At 40.6% G+C, this 23,469-nt stretch overlaps 1 protein-coding gene across 1 annotated transcript; it reads right to left on the bottom strand.

Moving 5' to 3' along the window:
- Positions 1–2,564: 2,564 nt before the first annotated feature.
- RIC3 (RIC3 acetylcholine receptor chaperone) lies at positions 2,565–22,973 on the bottom strand. The gene is made up of 6 exons (XM_029583166.1): positions 22,716–22,973; positions 21,607–21,839; positions 16,211–16,289; positions 13,416–13,509; positions 6,018–6,163; positions 2,565–4,000 (listed from the first exon to the last, which is right to left on the bottom strand). The coding sequence occupies exons 1-6, from the start codon at positions 22,828–22,830 to the stop codon at positions 3,516–3,518; spliced, it is 1,152 nt and encodes a 383-aa protein (XP_029439026.1). The 5' UTR covers positions 22,831–22,973; the 3' UTR covers positions 2,565–3,515.
- Positions 22,974–23,469: the final 496 nt, after the last annotated feature.

Raw genomic sequence — 23,469 nt, 5'->3', positions numbered from 1 at the left:
ATGGAGGACCCCATCATGTTCCTGACAGCAATAGAGAAGCCAACTGGGGGATCTGGAGTTTCTTCCGAGAGGCAGGAAAAAGCAGGAATCCCCTCCCCCCCCCCCCCCCCCCCAAAACTGTTTTCCGGCTAGAACAGTGTTGCAGTTGGGTTTGTGTCTGCTGCATTACATTTTATACCTAATACACGAGGCAAGGTTCCATGTTTAATTCTAAAGGCCAAAGACAAGGCTCATGCTAACTGCTAAACAGTTTGGAAACTTGTGACTCTATCCTGCAAAAAACCGCTGCTACCAGTGATAGAGCAATTATCAACAATATCTGTGTGGAAAGTCAGTTATTCTGTCCACAGTGCATGCAACCTGATTGTCGGGGAGAACATCACTCATGGCTGCCAGAATGGTATAAGAATTGAGACTAGACAAAGGAACCTTGGGATCGTTGTTATCATGAAACAAGTTTTGGGCCCCATCTGATCTACACAAAGCAGTGTTGGCCAAACTGTCAATAACTCTTGCAACAATAAATAGCAGAAACTTTGTTTGCACACTGTATCCAAACATCTAATTTTTGTATAGATGCTATAACTTGGTTGGTATTGCAACTGTAGTAGTTATAATAAAATATTAGTCTATTTGGGAGACTTTCTAGGCTCCAAGAATTATTTGGTTTTACTTGTAAGTCTTATAAGTGGCTTTGCTACCACGGTTTTAATTAATTCTCTTTACAAACTGATAACAGGAGACAATGCAGAGGAAGGCCCTGGGAACTTGGTAGTCAAACTAAGCTCCTTGCAGCTGCCTGAGGATGATCCTCCTGGTACAGAGAAGAAATCCTAGGCAGGTAGGGTTTCCTTTCATTGAGAAGGCTCTACAGGTTGAGATGATGAAGGTTCTTCTGCTCTGACTCCTTTTCTTCTGTTTCTGTGGCTGAAGGTACCATGAGTGTTTCATTATTGGCAGGTTCTGGAGGAGTGAGGCCTAAAGATGTTTCACTTCTTAGCCTATGGTTTGCAGTTGCTGGTTTAGAAGATATATTGGTAAGTGGCTTAAAACTGTCAGGCAACTAAGCTACATTTAAGGCTCTAGGCTCTCTATTCAACAGTCTCATGTTCAAACTTTCACTAAGAGAGTATCAGACCGGGGGACTAAAGTGGTGAATTTGCAAGAAATCTGAGCTACCTTGTGAAAAGATAATGTGACACCAAATTAAGAATAGAAATATCAGACTGATTAATTTTTCTAAATTAGACGCCACTGGCCCAGGAGAACTATTTCACCGATTCTTGATGGTTTTCTTAAAAAAAAAAATACATGAAAGCTCATTACCAACTCTTACAAAAGCTTTTTATGATGTGGCTAAAATAAGATTGAGTATGAGTAGTAGAGAGAGTAGCAATCACGATATGGGCAGGTTGGAAATTTCTTCTACAAGTTGAGATCTTTCTAGCTTATCACAGATTCTATCCATTGGGCCACCTTCTAAATCTACTCTGGTGGTTGAACTTCCACTTCAGTCGATAGAGAGCTGGTTTTGAAAAAGTGTTTTACACAGAAAAAGATTTTTAACTCTCTATGTTCAACCGTTGATGACATGAACCAGAAAGAAAAAAGCGAAAATTCCTGAAGTGCTAAATTTAGGATCTTCCTTGTGAAGGGGGATAAAATGAAAATAAAACTGTCATTTTGCATGTTACAAAGCATATATGCATGTATGGTATCAAATAGGCTGAAAATGCCTACATGTGCACCCTATTTGAGATGTGCGCACAAATCCCGCTTCCAACATATAAATGGGCCAATGAGGCAGCCAGTTTCCCACTACTATTAAGCTTCCCCCTCATGTAAAGATTTAGAAAGGGCAGGTAAGAGAAGGTATTTTTTTTGAGCCAGCATGTCTGTGTAGGTATCTGAGAAAAGCCTTCGTTTTAGCGCTACCGATATTAGCTGCCATTGTAGCCGAATCTGTGATAACGGTGCCTTTCCTGCGATAAAAATGATTTTTCCACTCTAATGCACAAAATAGGTGTTATTTCTGACATTAAATCCCTGCGTTAGTGTGCGATAAATTTTTGTGACAAGTGGTAGGAGTCCCTCATTTGCATGAAAAGCTAACTTTTGCATACTCATCAAATTTGCATACAAATGTGCAACGGGATAAAGATCACATGTTTGTTGTGTGTTAGACCCCTTTTATCGTACTTTAACCTGATTTGATGAATGACCATATAAATTGGGTAAACATTTTGAATATGGACCACATTAGGGATGTGCAAAGAACTTGTTTTCATTTTGTTGGGGAGAGGGGAGATTTTTTAAGGTTCGGTGCATGTTAAAACCATTTAGCATGCTCTAAAATGAGAAAAACCAAAATGAAAGGGGTTTTTTTTTTTCCAATTTCATTTTGATAATACCACAAACATGCAGAGGGTTGCCACTGGTTGGAGAGAGGAGAAAGGATTACTTTCCAGGATTTGCCTGGAATGCTAAGAAAGTGGTAAATGTCCTAATACACAATCAGTTGCCTTGAATTTGCCTCTCTGGCAAGAGGCAGTGAAAGAGCTTAATCAACATACATCCTGAATATTTATTTAGACATTACAAAATACCTCTGTGCTTCACAAGCACCCACTGGATACGTTATCTGAAAGAAGTATAATGTAAATTCATTGTTGTGACATCCTTTGGAATTAAGATTGTGGTTTGGAAAATAAAGAATGGTTTGCATTTGGAAATGGGAACAGTCTTTAATGTAACCTTTTAAATGAGGCCAAGATGGCAGGAATTCTCCACACCCTCCCTTTGTATTAACTTTTGGAGCTTACCTTGCTGTCTGAATTGACGTGGGATATGTGGGTTTGATGTCTGCACCAAAAAAATGTTTGCTTCAGGATCATCTATTCATTGAAACCATGGCTGTTAATACCTGCATTTGAGTGTATTGTCAAATAACAATTGTGAAATTAATTTCAGAGTAAAATCCCTTTGAAGAAACTGCTTTGAAGAACTCTGACTTGGATACATATTGCTAACACAGACTTTAATTATCATGACCCACTTAGGGTCTTGGAGCTCCAGCTTCCCTTCTATGAGCAGAACCCATGCAGAGCCCAACCCAGGATTCCCAGGAGTTAGAGAGCTACGGTAAATATTTTCTTTGAACCAGAATACTTAGATCAATTTCTGGCCACTTCTAGATCATATATAGCCTTTGAGAAGTTTGAGGATTTCGACTACAGTTAAATCAAAAGGTCTACTCCTCAGCAAACGTTTTCTGTTTTTCTATTTTTTTTTTTTTTTATATTAAGGTTAGCATACAGAAATTGCTATAATGAATACAAGAAGATTTCCTATTCCTTTTTTTTTAATGCGTGTTCTTTGTTTTGGACTTAAATATGTTGATATCTTTATTTGTTTATGCTTGTTTGGCCTTTATTTTTTATCCAGTTCTATTTCGTTGTTAGATCCAGATGTTTTTTTCTACATCTGTATAATTTCATGTAAACTAATTCAAAAATTCATTTTGGATCTTTTGTGCTGCGCTTTCGTAATGTGCCCAGTTCATGTCTTTTGGTAGCTTTGCTTTTTCTTGTTTCGTTTTCATCTTTGGAATCCCAGTAGAATTCATCATTGAAATGGTCATCTTGGTCACTGCAGCCGTCTGAACTGAAGCCAGCATTCTCAGCTTGGACAGCTGGATCATCATCTTCATGGCCACAACAGTGGCACTTGTTAATACTCTGACTCCGCAGAAGGACCTTAGTCTGGTCACTGAAAGTGCTATACCTATCCTTCACGTCCATGAGGCTCTCATTAACTTCACTTAGATTCCCTGCTGATGTTTCATTGCATAAATTATCCTCATCTTCTAAAACTTCCATCCTTTCTGCTAATTCCTCTGCGGACGGTCGATTTATCTCAGAGCAGTCAATGAGGACTGTGTCACGTCTGGCTTTGCAGCAGTCGGAATTTTCATAGATGGGGTAGGTTTCTTCTGGATAACCTTTAAAAAAAAAAAAAAAAAAAAAAAAAGATCCATAATTAAGAGACAAAATTAAAACATTACAATAGAATTTATCAAATATACATCCTTATAATTTAAACAAGATTTTAGATATTTAAGGAAGTTGAAAGTGACAGCAATATAATTAAAAATATTGTTCACCTTAATAAAGTAATTGAAAATAGAATTATATAATATTTCTATAATGTTTAGAAAGAATAATAATGGACTTTAGTTCTTTGTGGCATACCACACTCTGCACAGCCTCTACAATAAGCCATTATAGGACTCCAACTGTCTGTCCATGCCTTCCCCACCTACATATACAAGGCACTCATTAAAAATGGGTAAACATGGGACGTTGATGATATGGAGGATGTCAAGGTCTAAGACATAGCTACAATGGGACAGTAGAAGGGTGTGGTCTCCCCTCTAAACCCCTAGCCCTGGTACATACCATCCTCAACAAGGCTTTTACTTTCTCCTTCACTCAAGAAGAGTCATTCAAGAGCTAGCAAGCTCAAAGCAAGGGAATGCTACTGGTACTTATAATACAACATGGAATGCTGCTACCCAGTCAATAGCTGTAACCTTGAAAACTGCATTCAAACATTGTATCTGGCCTTGATTCTACAATTGTTTTGTCTTTGAGAGCATTGCTTGATAGATTTTATATTAGGAGATGTTTCCCTCTGGTTAGTTTTGTTTGGATTTTTAATATTTATGTGCAGTATATATGAGTTGCACATTTGTTTGTTTTAGATGTTTTAAGCAGTTTTGGAGCTAGCATTTGCTGTGGATTTCCTCCAAGTGCTTCTCCTTTTGGTTTGGTCATTAGTATTGCAGGACAAAATGTGATCAGAGGGATAGTTACGTTCAAGTAATTGCATGCTCAGAGCACAAGGCACAGGGAAGACGCCCCAAAAAATGGATTACCTGATAGCTCCTCAGTTGTGACAAATGTTACTTTCCAAATTACATAACAACAAAGTAGATGCTGGCAGGTAAGGACCATTTGGCTCACCCAGTGTGTTCAGTTGCCCCTGCCTACACTACAAAATTGAGGGCTTTCTCTCAGTTCGTAGCTATACAAGCTTGACCGCCTTTACTATTCTAGCCATCTTTCTTTCTTACCCTTTCCCCGCATACCCACACACCATCCTAACACTATCTCTCAGCTGTCAACCATACAAGTCTGACTGCCTGCAAGATACTCTTCCTCCAGCCAAATCAGCGTGGCATCCATGCTCTCCCCGAAAGCCTTGCTGCCATTTCATATTGGCTGACCGTGCTGCCGCCTCTTGGGAGCTGGATGCAATGCAGCAGTGCCACCATTCTGAGCAAGCTGGATTTGTCTCCTGAGGGCCTAACTCTGCGGTTCCATGTGATTTCCATAATTCATCCAATGCCCACACCTGCTCCCCCTGGCCTCCCACAACTCAATTTCTTCACCTACGGCTTTCCCTATAGCTGTCCCAAGCGTGTTTAAATTGTGCCATGGTTTTGCTTTACCATTACCTCTGCTGGTAAGATACTCCAGGGATCTAACCCCTCTCAGTAATGAATTATTTCCTCATGTTTCTTCTGAGCCTCTCTCCGCCTGACTCCGCATCATGTCCCCTTGCCCTTGAATTTTCTTTTTCTAATGGAAACGCCTCATTCTACTTTATTGAAGTCTCCTAAATATTTGAATGTCTATATCACATCAGTCTTTCTCTCTTCCAGGAGGTACATTCTGACTTCTTTAATCCTCTCTGTGCAGAGAGTGTGTGCTGCAGGTCCTGTACCATTTTAGTAGCCCTTCTCTAACTGCTTCCATCCTATCCATGTCTTTATGAAGGCACGGCTTCCAGAACAGAAAACAATACTCATTGATGGGGGTCACTGTTAGTGGCAATATTACTTCTCTTTTCTTCCTTGTAATACATCAACAAAATTATGCTGTTAGTGTTTTATCAAATTTTGTTTAACATAAGAAAACGTCCTCATTTATCAGCAAGAGGTAATACGCGTTTACCTTCCCAGTCCTGCATGAATGGAGCTTCCTCTGCTTCCTTCTCAGGGGAGACCCCGTCAGAGAGTTTACCCTCCTTCATGACTCTTGTAATTTCCTTCAGCTGTTTCAGTAATTTCTGTTCTTGATCTGTACTTACTGGCTCAGTCCTGATCAAAAGGATGACACAACATAAAGATGGCTAACAATCCCACATCCCAGAACGTTCTAAGCAGAGAAGCAGATTGTGACAGCATCTAAAGACTACAAGGCCCCCTTCCTGTTGCAGTACGAAAAACTTTATTTGAGCTACCATTTTATGTTCACTTCATCTGCGTTGATCTCTGATACCAGTTTCGCCTCTACCACCTCCATTCGGAAGCAGTTCCATGTATCCACTGCTCTTTCTATGATGGGGGTTTTAATCAGTTTATTTAATTTTCGATCTTTGGGAGAGGCTGGGTCTTGAATGAATGTCCACCATATTCATTTACCATGCTTTCAATTCTCAGTTCCTTCTTACAATACTTACAGAAAGACCATAAGCTCCTTTCAAAGCACCTGCAGTCCCCATTACAACACACCGCAGCTTATCTAGGCCTATGCACTAAAGCTTAGTATGCACATGGACAAACATGCCTTGACAGCAGGTATGCATCAAAATGAGTGCATACTTCAGACTTTTTATTTTAATTTAATGTTTTATTTATATTCTGCCTTTCGTGACGGGTCAGCCATTCAAAGCGGATTACATTCAGGTGCCTTAGTTATTTATCTGTCCCCAGAGGGCTTACAACCTTTCTTACCTGAGGCAATGGAGGGTGAAGTGACTTGCCCAAGTTCACAATAAACAGCTTTAGCCGACACACAGTAAATAGTATTGTAAGCTCTCCTCCATGCAACACAAAGCGCACCCCCTAAAATCTAAGATTTAACTTCCACTTCAGACTAGGTGTTAACTTTCAAACTCACACATTATTGTGTATTTCAAGATGGAGATGATCTGGCATAGAGAAAACAAGAGAGCTGTAGAAAAGAGAGGAAGAGGTAAAGAGAACACGGAGAGCTCTGCAGGGTCGTCTTAGATAGTGCCAACAATCTGCAAGATAACGTGCGACAGCAGAGAAGTCAGGATGTCAAAAAATATCCTCAGACAAGGTTGCTGCAGTTGAGCAGAAAGTCTCTCACAGAAGGGAACTAGAAGGGTTGTGAGGAGTTAAGCCTTTTCCCAATTCCCATCAAAGCTTGGATGCCCCTTTCCATCTCTAGCATGTGTGTCTCTGTGCGACAGGTGCTCTGGTTTGGCCTGAATGAAATGGATGCAGTGGGAATAGATTCAGTGAATGGGTCACCTGGTGATGTTCTTGATTGCCTTATGTTTGTCATTAACTTATTTAAAATTCTTCTACACTGCCTTCCTAGTCTTGAAGGACTGTCCAAAGCAGTGTATAACGAGTAATGAAAACAGCAACAAGTGTGTAATAAAAACAGCCAACAAAGAAATCAGCAAAATCCCCCATTAAAATAATATATAAACCAGAACAAATAAGGCACAAAAATCCAAGGTAATCCCAGAGCTGTCTCAGTCTCAGGAAAAAGCAAAGTCTTCACCTTTTTTCGGAATGCAAAGTAATTCGTTTCTCATCTAATCTCAAGGGGAAGCTCATGCCACAGTATAGGAGCCACTATGGAAAATGCTCTTGCTCTGATTTGGGCATCCTGTACCTTCCTAAAGGAGGGTACTCAGAATAAGGCCCCCTTGACTGTATCGCAGTCTACATGCAGGGCAGTACCAGTCAAATTCATTGCCCTTCATCACTCCAAATATGAGAAACTGGGCTCAGGAAACAATCAGAAGTCAATGCAATGAACTAAACATAGCCACAGAAGAAGGTTGTCTAGGACACTCCAACACTATCTTTGCAGTTGCATTTTGGATCACATGTAGCCTGTGTGTGGACTGCTGTGGGAAGCCCACACCATAAGCCATTACAGTAGTTCAGTATGGACACAACCAAACAGATGGATCACCATTTTAAAATACTTCAGGACCCGGAAACAGAAAAACTTACTAACAATCTGCAATTTCAAAAAAGCTGACCTAATTACTCTAGAAATCTGAGTTTCAAAACAGAACTTTGACTTTAGAAAAATACTTAGATCATTCCAACTCAACTATAAGGGATAATAGGGTGATATCTAGACCAGTGTGCTCTATTCTAAGGATCTTAGTTTTAGATTTTAAGACTAATTTATTCCGCAAAAGCCTATGGGCAATGGTAACTAGATTGCTGCTAAACTTAAACAATGTAACATAACCCTTCTTCATAGGCACAATGAGTTGATGACATCCGCATAGAAATAGCTTCATAGGCCAAGCAAACTGAGCAATGTTCCTAATAGCTTCATAATGGTATTAAATAACAAAAGGTGAGAGGGTGACCTCTGAGGAACCACACACCTATTTGTTGAAATGTCAGAAGATACCCCTTTAAAACATAGCGGAGAAGATCATTCCACTAGAAAGTATGCAATACACTGTAGCACCAGCTTTTGTAAAACAACATACTTGCACCAGATGAAATAATACTAACAGGAGCTCCTCCCCTCTATCCATGTTACACAAAATGTCATTGTTTACTGAAACCAATATGGTTACAGTACTATGACTATTTATTTATTTGTTTATTTAAAATCTTTTCTATACCGTCGTTAAGCTAGATACCATCACAATGGTTTACAATAAGGCACATAAATTGATATTACTAACTGTATTAAATTATATCAACTAAACAGGTGCCATTAAGTTGCGGTAACATAGTTTCGTAAACAATACTAATTGGTGGGTGTGATAAGTCATATCTATTCCTATCTGTATCAGCTTAAAAATTAATAATTGTATCTTATCCTTTGGTGGTGGCTAGTCCAAAATTCCTGCTGAAATGGATCCAGCTTCTCATTCTCCTCTAAATAGGATGTCAACTGAATGGTTACTGTTGCCTCCAACATCTTTGCTAAAAATGGAATGCTGGCCATTGAGTGATAGTTGATAGAATTTGAGACATGAAGTATAGGTTTTTTAAGTACTAAACTATGCAAATGTAGAGAAATAAAGTCCTCTGCCAAGGCACCACTAACCATCTGCAAAATATAGACAAGTACAGAATCTGGTAGTGCCCTAGATAGGCAAGGGTCCAATAAGTAATAGATAGCCCTTTACTCAGTTGGTATCTGCCTAAGCTCAAACTGATCCAGCTTTCTAAATGTTTCAGTCTACTGAAATTCTGCCTTCACACAGGAGATACTTTATTTATTGTCCCCCAAACTGATGTTTGTTTGCCAGACTTCTTCACTCCTTTAGATCTGAACATAACTTGGCAATTTTCTCAGAAAAATGAGCAGCAAAGCTTGCACTATCTGGAACTAATGGACTGTCATTTGCTTTGACCTCCTCTTTTCCCAATAATCTACTTACAATAGCAAATAGTTCTCTGAAATTAAAGCCTGCAGATGCAATCAGATCAGAGAAAAATTTCCTTTTTGACTTTTGTAATGGTGACATAATAGTGGTTGGCCATCTTTCGCCAACCAGCCTTGGTGACTGGAGTATGCTGTTTCACTCAAATTTGCACTAAACGTTGTACCTCCATCTTCCAATAATGCAGGTTCTCTATAAACCAGGGACCTGCCATTTGCACCTGTTTTGGCAGGGGTTTCCATGGAGCTATTATGTCTAGCACCATAAAGGCGTCCTCATACCACTGATTGAGCAATGCAATGGTTACTCTGTCCAAAGAGCATATTTGGAATTCCGAGGCTTGAAACTGACCAGTGGTTAGTATGATTTCTCTTTCTTAGAATAAGGAGCTATTTTCTTAGAGCTTTAAGACCCTCATCAACTATGTCCTCCAGGGTGTTCAGAAGGGAGAATGACTGGAATTTGATGCTCTCCTGACTCAAGATTTCTCTGTCATCAAAGGAATACATCTACCTGGGTTCTCTTTGAAATTTGCTACAACTTACATGAGTAAAAAAGCATCCATGTATATTGCAGCATCTATTTATTCAAATGGAATACATGCTGTAAAATATGCATATTTACTTGAACATTTCATATACATGCATATTCCCTCTGATCTCACCACACCTCCAGAATTGTCCATTTTTTTGTGCAATGGAAAATTTTCAAATAGGTCTATATAGTCAGCTAACCCCTTAGCCAGCAGATTGTTTTAAATGTGGGTTCATATAATACTTTACTTTATTTTACAAATATAGTCCATGAATTGAAACATTTTTATTCACATGCATATCCCTACTGTACAGGATCACTGAAAATCAGAGTGAATCATTGCAGCATGGTTTTATAATTTTGCATATGTATCATAAGAAATACAGTGCCTGTTCCTGACTGTTTAGCCGAACCTTCCCCTAGACTTTGCAGCAGAGACTCATCCCAAATTATCTGGCCACCGGAAGCCTTCTTGACCATGAATCCCACAAGGTTCACTCTCTTTGCAAGCTACCTCTATCCAACTGGTTCCTAACATCTCTCACACTGCTGCTGTTTCACTTCCTTCTTAACTATATATGCAATCTATACCCAGTGCATCCACTTCCTTATTCTTACCTAATATACCCTCCTTCTTATTTATTTACTTGTAATCTACCTCATATCTGTAGATTTCCATTACTTATGTACTCAGTGCCTTGCTATTTTATGTAACCTGCCTTGGGACTATCTTTATGAAAAGCAGAACATCAAATACTTATAAATAAATACATTTATTTATGGATTTCATAAGACTGGACAAGATTCAGGTTTAGCAATAACAATGAATTACTTTTAACTTTTGTTTGCTCTGTATATGCAACCGGGAATTTTCTTAAATGTTTCTAAGCTATCGTATTTTCTGTTTGTTGCACATTTAAATCATTTCCCCATAATCCAGCTTTTAGTAAACTCCCTGAAGCAATCAAAATGGTACTCCAGAAGAATGTATCTATTGCCCGTGGACAATTGCTTATTAAAAAGTGATAAATTGTCCTTGTTAAATTGAGAAAAGCTACCTTATATACTTTGGGGTCAATTTTCAAAAGTATTAACCATCTAACTTTAGGGATTAGCTTCATGGATTAAAAATGTCCTCTTCTATCCAGCTAAATTTAACCGACTGAATGTGCACTGTGCATAAAGGTAGGGATTTAAAAAAGTGAGCAGCTTCAGGAGCATTCCTTAGGTGGGTTTACAATTTATCTGGGTAATGATGATTTTCAGTGCTAACCAGTTCAGTTTAGGGGGCTAAAACCAGGTGAGTGAATTTGCAGGCTTAAATCTAACTGGACAAACTTTGACTGGCTAGACCTAGAAAATATTTTTGGCTGAAAATTTAGCTGGTATAATTTAGCTGAAAATTCTCCCAAAGATAACTGGTTATCTTTGCCACTCAGTGTTGAAAATGGAGCCCTTTATGCCATATGATATATTTTATGCATTATTGATATAGCATCTGATCCAAAACCAAATCACCTCAGAATAATTTTTAATTGTATTATGCTATTCCATATACTCACCCCACTAATGAGTTATTGACTCTACAACAATCTTTTTAATGGAATGGTGGAGGAGTACTGTTGTACCCTGAAGAAATTATACGTTTCTTTGATGAATTACAGAAACAAAAAAAAAAAGAAAAGTGTATATACACAGAGTTAAGACATATTTGGTGCATGGTATAGACATATGAAAATATTGGATGGAGGAGGAGGGTTGATGATTATGCACACAGCGAGTTCACCCATGGGGGTTTGTGACTCTAATATATGAAACATATCCTCTTTCCATAAAAAAAATTTTTCTTTGTCTTGAAATGCTGACTCGCGGGGTTAGAGCACTCCGGAGTCATTAAAAAGATTGTTTGTAGAGTCGATAACTCATCAGTGGGGCGAGTATATGGAATAGCATAATACAATTCAAAATTATTCTGAGGTGATTTGGTTTTGGATCAGATTACATAGAAGAAATCCCTCGAAGATATTTGGTGCAATTGATTTTTGGTTATTTATATAGCAGACATCAGCCGGCTCAAAGTGGTATACAACCAGATCATAACAATATGCCTAACACATTAAAATAAAAAAAATAATTAAAAAAAAAATCCAGACTATCCCTTCATCCCTCTTCTACCCCATCTCCTACCATCACACTGTCAGATTTTACCTACTCTCCAAACATATCTTTCATCAGACAACATAGAAACACAAACTTAGCCCACTCCCACCAGTTCATCACAAATTAAATATGTCCAAATAAAAACATCCTTCCTCCTATTTATTCATCAGGGAAAAGCCATATTTTTATATTTTTATCCTGAATGGCAGAAAATTAGATTCTAGCACGAATTCCATAGTTCTGGACCGGAGAATCCCCCGTGCTGAACGGAACATGGCATAGAGACGAATCAGTTTGTTAGCCAGGAATGAATCCCAGACTCGCTGAAAATTCAGTTAATATACTGAAACACACACACAGATTCTTTTACCATTTGCGGCTAATTTTTGAAAATGTGTTAATATAAGGAAACCAGCCACTTTCCCTCTTGGAAGAGAAGGGGAGGTGATGCGACTGTGGTTTAAGCATACAGTAAATAAATATAATGAAGTTGATAACTGAAAATATTAATCATGGCATGCCATGTTCTCCCTGAAATAAGAAGGCCTCTTTCCTACTGATATTGAAAAGAAAAACACCAAGCCAATAGTAAAATGCCCTTCCTTCCAATGAATACGGGGGAAGTATTGCTGATTAAAAAAAGAAAAGTATTCCGCAGGTAAAAATTAGGGTTTAGGTTTCAGAGAAATGAAATAACCCTAGTTTTCATGATCCCTGAATAAATTATGATCACTGGAATAGCTTGTGAGAGAGGGGTAGGCTCTGACCGCTCTGACTATTGGAACTCATTATTCAAATGCAGAAAACAAAACAAAAAAAAATTCTGAAAAAATAAAAAAACCCTACTGTTCAGAGAAGCTTTTGTTTAACAAAGTTAACAAAACAAAAGATAGGGGTTGACTTAATTTGACTTTAATGTTAGCTCAGACAATGTAGGTTTTTAAATGTTGAAATGGAAAGCATTCATTTCCATTTAATTACTTTAATCTGTAATTAGCACTAAATGTACGGTGAATAAGAAGGGAGAAAAAAAGTGACTCTGCAAGAGAATATAAAGATTGTGACAAGGACAAAATTAGAATACAAAGAGCACAATGCAGACTGACAAGCAAGATTCCTTTCTGCAAAAGAAAGATAATTTCTTTTATGGATCGGAATAAATTATGCTTAAAAAAAAAAAATGTCAGTTTAGGCAGTCAGAAAAAGATGCTCCTTGTTTGGTTTTGAAAGTCTTCCTCATAAAAGCTTACCTCTCACAGTTTGGCCCGAATCTACTGAGGATTTTTTCCATGGCCTGCTCGGTCTCCCTCAGTTTGTCTTGCAGTTGGCTGAGCTCGTAATCAGCTGAAAAACAGACAAATCCCAAGGGGAAGTGACAGGACTGGAAACTGGCCCTTGCCATCCTCTGTGGCTCTTGCCATCTACTGTAACAACCTCAGCCTGACTTATTTCGTCACAAGCTGTGCCCATCTCGCACTGTTTTACCAACACCGTTATCACATGCCCTTCCCATCCCAGACTGGCAGCCTTATCTCAGAGAAATCAGTACTAACGAAATCCCGTAACAACCCTGCTGAGAACTATCTCCATGGGCAAAATTAAGTTAAAAGAACACCCAAAGCCTCGACCATCTCTCCCAAAATGAAATAGCTGAAAAATGGTTATGATGTATTTTATTTTATTTTTAACACAGATGGGTACATTTGCATCAAACTGTTACCTGCCCAGGTACCCAGGAACATTTCAGTGCACAGACTACACCAAGTACATTTATGCATCTGCAACATTGCTCCCCACATAAATGGCGGGGGAAAAGAGGAATTGAATTTAGAAGACAATTGAGGGCCCCCCATCTTCAATGGATCTTGGGGTACTGATATGCACTTAGACATAAGGGGAAAAGCACAGGACTGCTTCTATGGCCAAGCCCTAAAGGAAACGAAGAAAGCTGTGCATGGGGGTAACTTGCTGGTGTGGCGGTTACTACCCTTGATACTTTTGATGCAACGCCAACATTTGCTGTCTACTTCAACGGCAGGGGGAAAGGGGAATTGGATTTAGAAAGCAACCCATGAGGGCCCCGACTTTTATGCTATGGGAAACTGATAAACATGGTAGTAACCTGAACAGAGCAGCAGTTACAACCCTTAACAGAAGACATGGATTACTACCCTTAAATAAGCCTTGATGCTTTTGATGCAATTGCAATATCAAGGGAAGGGGGGGGGGGGGGCGGAGAGGGAACGAGAAATTTGGATTCAGAGACCACCAATACAAGCCATGACTGTTTTACAGTCTGGGGTACTGATGCACAGACATTAAGGAAAAAAATAAAACATGACAGCTTCTATGGCCAAGTCCATAAACATAGCACATCAAGCAGCACTGACTGATACATGGCGGTAACCTGCATGGCAGATATTACCATGGGAAGCTTGCTGGGCAGACTGGATGGACCACTGGTCCTTTTCTGCCATCATTTCTATGTTTGTATGAATGCACGTGCATGACATCTTATCTCCCTGACTAAGTTCCCCCTTAACACCCCTTTTTTAACGTGACTTCAAGTGCATGCATTGTGAAAGTGCGCACATTCGTTTAGCTGGCCGAAAATCCACTTCGATTCAGCCACTCTACCTGCACCCATATTTTTAATATGGCGCCCCTTAATATACCCATATTGTAAGCTCAGAAGGAAGCAATAAATTTATCACCAGCTTGTGTGGGAGTACTAAGAGGATAACTTTCAAAGAAACGTGTGCATGGCCATGACTGATCTACACAAGTATTTTATAACTCATGCATATGATATATGTACGTTTTAGAAAAAAATGCATCTCTCTATCCTGCAACAAAAAAGGATAATTTTAAAAGGACTTACATGTGTACACATGTAACATACTGTCGGGCCGATTCAGTAAAAGTCGCGGGCAAGTGCCCGCTCTCCTGTGCGCGTGATTCAGGGGGGAAGAAGATGCAAATTAGGGCCTGTGGTAAAAGGAGGTGCTAGGGACACTAGCGCGTCCCTAGCGCCTCCTTTTTGACAGGAGCGGCGGCTGTCAGCGGGTTTGACAGCCGACGCTCAATTTTTCCAGCGTCGGTTCTCGAGCCCGCTGACAGCCACGGGTTCGGAAAACGGACGCTGGATAAATTGAGTGTCTGTCTTCCAACCCGCGGGTCACCAGCCGATTTAAAAATTTTTTTTTTAAATTTTTTAAAAATTTTGTGGTCTCTGACTTAATATCACTATTCCCTGGTGCTGGCTGAAATTAACGCCTGCCTTTGGGTAGGCGTTAATTTCTGAAAGTAAAATGTGCGGCTTGGCTGCACATTTTACTTTCTGTATCGTGCGGGAATAACTAATAGGGCCATCAACATGCATTTGCATGTTGCGGGCGCTATTAGTTTCAGGGGGGGTGGCTGCGCGTTTTTGATGCACTGTTATCCCTTTCTGTAAAAGGGGTAAAGCTAGCGCGTCAAATGTGCATCCAAACCCGGGCTTACAGTGCGCTCCACTGTACATGCATGTATGTTCATGTACGTGCAGCTAGATTCTCGCATCAGGAGGTAAAATCCACCGGGCACAAGCATGGTCCCACGTGCGTGCTCGCTCGCATCTCCCAATGCTGGCACGCACCGGGCTTTTAACATTCACCTTATGTTTTGAAAATTCACCCCTGAGGCTGGCAAAATTTTTAAATCCTAAAGAGGTCTGGACACTTTGTGTGAGTCTACCATAGGGTCCGTAAGAGAATGTTATGTGTTTTGGGGTTTTGGGACAGATGATTAAGAAGAAACAAAACTTTGAGTAGACAGTATATCTAATTATATTCATGGAGAGCTCTGGGATAGTCCCAACAACTCTGCTTAGAATTAAGAGAGTCCTGGTGTTTTTTGGCAATTTTTAAGTGCTCCGTTCCTGGCCTTTTTTTTGTCTGATGTTTTCCTATCACTGTCTTATCAGCCACTGCCCCATCCTAGACTGGCAGCAAGATCCGACAGAGAAACAAACAGGCCCATTCTGTGCTCTTTAAGCAGTACTTACTTATTTTTCTCTTTAAGTTCCCAGCTGTAGGTGTGGAGCCTTTCCGTTCAGCTTTATTGTTTTTTCCCTTGGAAGAAAGCTGATAATTGAAAAAAAAAAACCAACTTTTGTATTACATCAGTACCACTACAGAAGCCCCAAAGGCAACAACTATAATATTGCACATGGCATGAAAGAAAAGAAAGAGTAGAAAGTTAACAGACCTGAGACCTACAATGAAAATAAAAAGCTACAGAAAGAACCAAATACCTTAAGCCTCTAACCTATTATAGCAGAATACCATTAGCATATTCCTGGTAGCAAACCCAGGAGCAGCAGAAAAATAAGAAATGTCATAGTAGAGTAACATGGCCTAAACTATCCCCAGCGCACTCTTATAACACAACGGCACTGCTCAATCCCAGGGATGACATAGCCAAGTCATTAGGTCACATGAAAAAGTCATGTTTATGGCTCTGTTAACTTAATTTAAAGATGGGTAGTCACATACTTCCCTCACAGCCTTCCCATCCGCAACATTCAGTCATGTTAGCACTGCAAGACTTGAATGGAACACAGTAAAATGGATTAAATGCTCCCAGCAGCAGATTCCCGATGAAGACCGGCCCAGGGATTCGTCGCCCAGGAGATACCACGTGGTCTGCCGAGCGCGGCTCTGTCACGTCCGTGCTCGGCAGACCACGTAACTAGCGTGACCGGCCCACCGGGAGATGCCCGATTCCCCGATAGGCCAATCCGCCCCTGAATGCTCCAGCATTAAACATTATTATACTACATTAGACCCCTGAAGACATGAAAGGTTTAAGTAAAATATTTTGGATATGATCTTGAAGCTCTATTCAAATCTTGGGCCTCAGAGGTTCTGAACCCAGTCCTTAGGTCACACCCAGCCAGTCAGGTTTTCAGGATATCCACACTGAATATGCATAAGATAGATGGCAATCAATGGAGGCAGTGCATGAATATCTCTCTCATGTATATCCAGTACGGATATCCTAGGTGTAGCTAGGTATGTCCCGAGAAATGGGTTGGGAACCACTGCTGTAATTCAATGCTTCCAAACCCTGTCACGGAGGCCCACCTAACTGGTCTGGTTTTCAGGACAGTTAGATTTTCATGCACTGGGTCTCCTATGCATGCCAATTTTTCCCATGCATATTCATTATTGATAACCTGAAACCCAACTGGTTTGGCAGTCTCCAGGACTGGTAGTTCATCAATTCAGCCTCTTTAAGAAACAAATCATAGGAGAACCTGACATGGTTTCTTTGAGTCTGTATGCGAAATCCACAGTCAGATAGGCAATTGATGATACAAGTCATTCATTTATAGCGGCATATCTAGTATGACATGCCCATTTTATTGCTAGCTTTCAATTCATATCCTCCTTTTGAGCAATGCCTTCTGACATTTTTGAATGGCACGATGATGAGTTACAGCGTCATCACTTCATAAAAGCTGAATGGATCATGGACCTCTTTAATTTTACAAGACTAAGCCTTGCCTTGGCCAAGCTAATGCAGATGTTTTTTTAAATTGACAAGTGCTCTGTCAACCTCAAGCAATATTTATGTTGACCGATTAAAAGCATGAAATAAATGTTTGATCAACTCTATCCATTTTTTTAAAGTATAGAGGGGGAGCTTTTCATGCTTCTCGCATTCCTGCAAAGCCACGTATACTTGTCACCCGTGGTCCTTGCACCAGTTTTCAAAGAAAACTTTCACTTTGAAAACAAAGCAGGCACTTTTTCAATGGCAAATAATCTGCTAAGAGATGAAAATGCAATTTGCCACTGATTCCTTTCCTCCTCCAATCTCAACGCGCTCTCTGAATGACTCCTTTTAATGCGGCTGAAAGTGCGGGCATTTCAGAACCCCGTTCGTACCTGTAGCTGGGTTAAGGATGGGCAATTTTGGGACAGCCCTTTTGCCCTGGTAAAAATCAGTATTTATCCAGGTAAATGGCTTTTGAAAAATGGCCAACCCCATGTAGAAATAGAGGTCGATGAACAAGCTGCAGGCATCACCTTTTTAAATGGACTAACTCAACACGTCTGCCACCAGCTTTAGAGAGCTCTGCACCATTCATGATCTGAAGAAAGGAGCTTTGATCTGGAAATCCAGCTACAGATATATGTAGTCCCAAAAAAAAAAAAAGTATCAGCTATAACTTATTTGTTGTAAATTAAGGGCGAATTTTAAAAGCCCTAAACGGGGCAAAACCGGGAGATACGTGCATGACTCGGCTGCGTGGATTTTAAAAGGCCCACATCCACATGCCTATCTCCCCGTACACGGATAAAAAAACTTTGACAAAAAAAGGGTGGGACGTGGGCGGGCTGCAACTGCACCCATGAAGTCACTTACGTGCTCTAGTGCGAGTCTGTATCCCTCAACCACGTAATTTGCTTCTGCTATGGACAGTGTAAGTAGGGAAATAAAAAAATAAAAATAAAAAGGGTAGTCAGCAGGGCTTTATGGGTCAAGGCTAGTAGGGTAAAAGGGAGACAAGTTAGATAGGGGGTTTAGGAAGTCCACTCCTTTATTGGGCAAACTGGGAGGGAACTGGGAAATAGGCCTATTGCGTCGCCGCGCATACCTACTAAAATCCGTGCGCACATGCGCGAGTCAAAATAAAATCGTGTGTGCATGTACATGCAGCTAGCCAATTTTATAACATGCGTGCATAAGTGCGTGCATGTTATAAAATTGGCGCAGCCATGTGTGCACGCTGGCAAACGTGCACATTTGCGCCTGCACGCGGCTCTTAAAATCTACCTTTTATTTTCTACATATTCAAGCGGGTTAACACAATAACCACATTACTAAAATATATTTAAAAAAATAAGATTTTCCAAGAGTCTGAATCTTATAAGATGATAAACATTTTCTTGGGATGAATTATAATAATTAAAGAAAAGCCTCAGTCGAGCTAGTTAAGAAATATGGCTAAGTTGTAGCGGTCTCCGCTGATGCATTTTCTATTTAATTTTGAGCTGTATTAGGGGTGAAGTGGTTACGAGTATCTGGGTACGAGATACTTGAAAGAGACTCAAAATTACAGCAACATTATATTTAAAAAGTTATTTTAGGTTTTGAAGAGCAAGTAGCTATGTGTTTTAGCATATACTATTGTGTGATGCACTAAAACTTAGCGTCTTATTGTGTATATCATTTCTATTTGTTCCCACTGTCACACAATTTTGTCATGTATTTATATACAGCCACATGTCTGTTTAAAAAAATGCAAGCAGTTGATAAAGTAAAAAAACAAAACATTTTCTGTAAATTGATAGTGATAATTTATAAATCGGAGAACAGGTTACCATAAGCCCAAACTTTTATTACAGGACCCTTTATTTTGTTGAAAAATAATGGGTTGATATTGAAAAGATTTACCTAGCTAAAATAAAGATTTAGCTAGGTAAACCTACCTGTTAAAAACTTTGGCCCCCCTTTAACTGGCTAAATTTGTGCGGTAAAAGTCACAAGCTGCTCAAACTGTAACCACTGTAGGAAAAAGGGCCAGGTCAGAGGTATTCCTGGAGGGGCCTGATTCACTCCCATTCTGCACCTATGGGCAAATGCCTTGATGAATCAAGCCCTTAGCTGGTCAGTGCAATGTTGGGCCATGCAAACTGCAGGTCTAACTCTACTTGCCCAAATTTTGAGTAGATAGATCTAGCCAGATCCTCAGCCACACAACTAGCCAGGTGGGTGAGGCTGAACACTCTTGTGAATTTACCCGGTCATCCTTCCCACTCGGAACGGATTTTTAATTATTAACATCCATCCCTATGTGTGGCGCATAACTTCCTTCCTGAGGGTTTGGTGATCCGGCCTGACGTGACACAAGCAGCGATTGTTACTATTACACTACGAGACATACTGAGTGCTGTACAAACACGCATAAGAGAGCGTCCCTGCTCTGTGGACGGTCTGAGTCTGTGTGTACCTGTATCTGGTTATTAAACACGTGCTGGTGAGAATTTAGTTTAGAATAGTCCAGTGTACAAAGATGTTGAATATCTTTTAGGCCACTGAGGGGGGGTCACAAAATAAGGTGAGGGAGTGAAAACGCGTTAATGCCGGTGTCGCATTAAAAAAGTGGTGTTTTGAAAGCTTTGCTTAAGTTATTGGTGAACAACTGGATGCTGCACGATAACAAACTGTTAAATAATCATCCATATAAGGCTTTGTTCCAAAAAAAAAAACAAAAACCAACATGCCTGCCAAATCTAATTCTGCTAAGCTTGAAATACCCCAGCTTGCTGTGGTTTCCCTCCTACGTTGTCCAATCAGCAGAGAGAAACAGGCCAAAGGCGCACAGGAAATTCAAGCAGGTGCTGGTCTGTCTCCGTATAGCTGGCCTACATCAGTTTATAGGTCAGTTGATTTTGTAAGTTATTAAGCCAAATTTTAAAAAGGCCGCGCATGTAAAAAAATCGGGTCTTGCGCGTGTGGCCGGGCCCTGCGTGTGCTGTGTGCATTTTCAAAAGGGTCCGGCCACGCGCGCAAGTCCCGATACGTGCACAAGCGCCGGGCCTCGAAAAAGGGATGGGTTGGGAGGCGTGGTCTGGGCGGGGCCAGACGGAAGCCGGCCGGTGATGGAGAGGGGAAAGGGAATGAGGGAAGGCCCGATTGCATCGTTGCGCATAATTTACTAAAATTCACCCCCACGCTCACCGCCCGCACATGTGCACGCGGATTTTAAAATCCGGCACGCGTTTGCTCGCGGGCAACGGGCTTTATAACACGCGCGCACCGGTGCTGTGCGTGTTATAAAATCGTCGCGTCCATGTGCGTGCGCCAGGAACCATGCGCACATGGGTGTGCGCGTGCATGTTTTAAAATCTACCCCTTACTGCGCAGTACCTGGCTGTCGGTAACAACATATAACAAGCCTATAAAATGCTATATTTGTAAAAGGGGACAATTTTAGTAAAATTTCTTACTCACCTGCACACTATTATGCCCAAGGAGATTTACAAATTAACAGTGATAAAAAATAAATCGAAAATACGTAAGATTAAAAGTAAACTCACCCACGTTGATACAACTCAACCTCATCATACCTACACTAAACCCATATGAAGAAATCTTTCAAATATAAGTTTATTTAAAATTCCTGCTATTGCCCAAAAATATTCCAGGCCTCCCAAAGCATGAAGTGTCCTTCTTAGGTGCAAGAGGTTTCATGCCATTATTCATTAAATTAAAAAGAAAAAGTGTAAGAAATACAAAGACTAGACTACAACAGACCTCACCATCCCTACTTTTTCTCGGTTTGGACTAGTGCTGAGCACTTTTTGGACTAGTGCAAACTGCTGAGCACTTATTCATTCTGAGAGGTTAAGGTTTGCAAGAGATTTTTTTTTTCCCAATCATTCGTACCTTAAAAAGAACGTACAATATGTATAAAAAGATCCCAAATCCGTAAATTGGTATAATCTGTCCTACGAGATTCTGCCTGACCCCGCTGCCGCCGCCGCCTCCTCCTCCTCCTCCGCTGCCCAGTTTTGCCTTGGACATGGCCTCTGCCAGGTGTGACCTTGCATAATGCCGCCCCGACGATCTGCCTTCCGCCAACTTCTGGTGCATCGCCGTTGGAAATCGACCCGGAGTCCCTGAAACAGCCAACAGAACAGCTGTTGAAGTATTGCTGGAGAAGTTTGGGGGGAAACTGCTTTTATGGCAGAGAGAGAACCACCGTTGGTGGTTCACTAGTTACAACAGCTAACAACTTAGTTTTAGAATTGTAATAAATGCCATCTCATTTGTAGAGGGAGCAAAACAGTAACAGTCTCACTGGTTTTCTGACCTGCCCAGAAGACTTTTGGATCTCTGCATGCAAAAGGTGCTTTCAAAATATATTTTTTTTAACATGCATAACAAGTGTCTGTTGACTAAAAATGTTGATTAAGGATATTAAGGCAGATTAAACGATATTGAAATGTGCATTCCCAACAGTGGGAACCCTGATCTAATGTAAGGTTCATCTGCATTATGAAAACTACAGTCTCAAAAAAATGATTTAAAAAAACACAGATTTCAGGCACAGGTCTTCATTCTCCCATACTGCAGTAATCACAGTCAATAGTGTTTACAACATGAATCACTGGATAGCCTACAGAAGGCACGTATCTTGCATTTAGGTGGATTGAAAACCTGAAATTAAATCTAATTGATAACAGCACACCACTGAGCGTCCCTGCAGTAAGCACAAAGAGCCCCCATCCTCTTTCTTCTCAATGGCTTTTGTACGCCGTGGAGAGAGAGCCTGGATGTAGGCGAAGATAAAGAGAAGACGAGGCAGCCCAACCCAAAAAAGGCGGATATAAAATAAACCCCCTTTCACCTAAGTACAAACACAACAGACAGGCCAGACAGACAGAGCTATAGAGAATGCATCTCCAGGCAGGGAAACAGAACGCTAGCAGAGCCCACCAAAGCCTGTCACATCTCAGGGAAGCATGGCAGGAAGGTGCCCCCTCAGTTCTTACCCTCCTGCTGCCCAGACGGCTTCCCTCTGGATACGAAGGACCTGGGGAGAAGCAGAGAAACGCAGAGAACGAGGCCAGAGACCACGGCCACCTTCTGAAAAGCAGACAAGGCCATTTTTGTGTTTTTTCCCCTTTCTCCTTGCTTAAAAGATGGAGGGAGCTGCAGAAACACCCAGCAGAGGACAAATTACACCTGCAGCTCTCCAATCCCCACGCATGCTGCCAGCACAGCAAATGCCTTCTCGCTGCTGGTGCCTGAGGTCGGGATGTAAGATGGGTCCTCATTGGTCACTCCAGAACAGCTTCTCATTTGCGAATGAACAGTACTGTCTGATTGGTCAGTATTATTTCACCTCCTCATAACCCTTTTGCTTTCTGGTTGTTTCCCCCCCCCCCCAGAGGGAGGTTAAATAGGAAGGCGGAAGCTTCTACAGTAGATGACAGTTAATAGATGGAATCTATTTCTAACAAGTTTCTGATCATTACAATAATGCAAAATGAAATTGCTGGATTATAAGAACATGTTTAAAAAAAAAATATTTCCATGGTCTGAATATGATTTGGATTAGCCAGCTGTCTTTTTGCTGGATCTGTTGACATTCCCTGGGGGCTATGACTAGTGAAACCCCTGCTTCCATCAGCCAGGAAACTAGGGTTGCTACTTTACTCTGGCCAGCTCTAATAGGCTGATCCAGGCCTGGTTTTGCCTTATACCATGTATAAAGATGTAATGTTACTTTTCTTAGATCCACAA

This window comes from Rhinatrema bivittatum, chromosome 17 (assembly GCF_901001135.1).
Source record: "Rhinatrema bivittatum chromosome 17, aRhiBiv1.1, whole genome shotgun sequence".
NCBI classification, from domain to species: domain Eukaryota; kingdom Metazoa; phylum Chordata; class Amphibia; order Gymnophiona; family Rhinatrematidae; genus Rhinatrema; species Rhinatrema bivittatum.
This window is presented reverse-complemented; position numbering and strand designations above follow the sequence as displayed.

Bases quoted from the DNA above. Each gene is read 5' to 3' on its own strand.
- RIC3 (XM_029583166.1), bottom strand. From the start codon at position 22,830: ATGGCCTTGTCTGCTTTTCAGAAGGTGGCCGTGGTCTCTGGCCTCGTT. The intron at 13,510-16,210 runs GTAAGTACTGCT...TCTGTTTTTCAG, and splicing joins GAACTTAAAGAGAAAAATAA to CTGATTACGAGCTCAGCCAA. The intron at 4,001-6,017 runs GTAAACGCGTAT...TTTTTTTTAAAG, and splicing joins ATTCATGCAGGACTGGGAAG to GTTATCCAGAAGAAACCTAC.